Here is a 425-nt window from a genome sequence, read left to right on the forward strand (position 1 = left end):
GCCTAATCGAAGCCTCCCCCCGACGGCAGTAAGCCCGAGGACCTCCCCGAGGACTTCACCGAGGAGGCAAGCGACACCTTCCCGCTGCCTGATCTCGTTAACTCCCCCGTGATGGGCCTAACCATTGGCAACACCTCGTGGAACTTCAGCGATGGCACCGGCGTCAAGGCCACCTTCAGGGACTACTTTGGCTCTGATATGTAAGTCATTACGGTGATGTATTGATGACATGAAACACTGACAGCAGAGAAGAACATTTCGGGTAAAAGCAAACTCCTCTTCAGACAGCAAAGCTGGAAATTTCTGAGGTTTCATTTCATCTGTGCCTGTATTGTATTTTATATTGCTATGTTGCTGTTCATACAACACCCATCTTAATATTGAACCAAAGATAAGACTATAAGAGGGATGAGAAGAAAAAAAAC

The 425-nt window shown here is 47.5% G+C and overlaps 1 protein-coding gene across 1 annotated transcript in view; it reads left to right on the top strand.

The window, feature by feature from the left end:
* LOC119594511 (latrophilin-like protein LAT-2) overlaps positions 1 to 425 on the top strand; it is a gene marked incomplete at its 3' end in the record, with an annotated part of 16,044 nt that overhangs the window by 15,055 nt on the left and 564 nt on the right. Inside the window, 1 exon segment of the mRNA XM_037943541.1 lies at positions 30 to 200. Within this exon segment, the coding sequence (XP_037799469.1) occupies positions 30 to 200 (171 nt within the window).

This window comes from Penaeus monodon, chromosome 34 (assembly GCF_015228065.2).
Source record: "Penaeus monodon isolate SGIC_2016 chromosome 34, NSTDA_Pmon_1, whole genome shotgun sequence".
NCBI lineage: Eukaryota > Metazoa > Arthropoda > Malacostraca > Decapoda > Penaeidae > Penaeus > Penaeus monodon.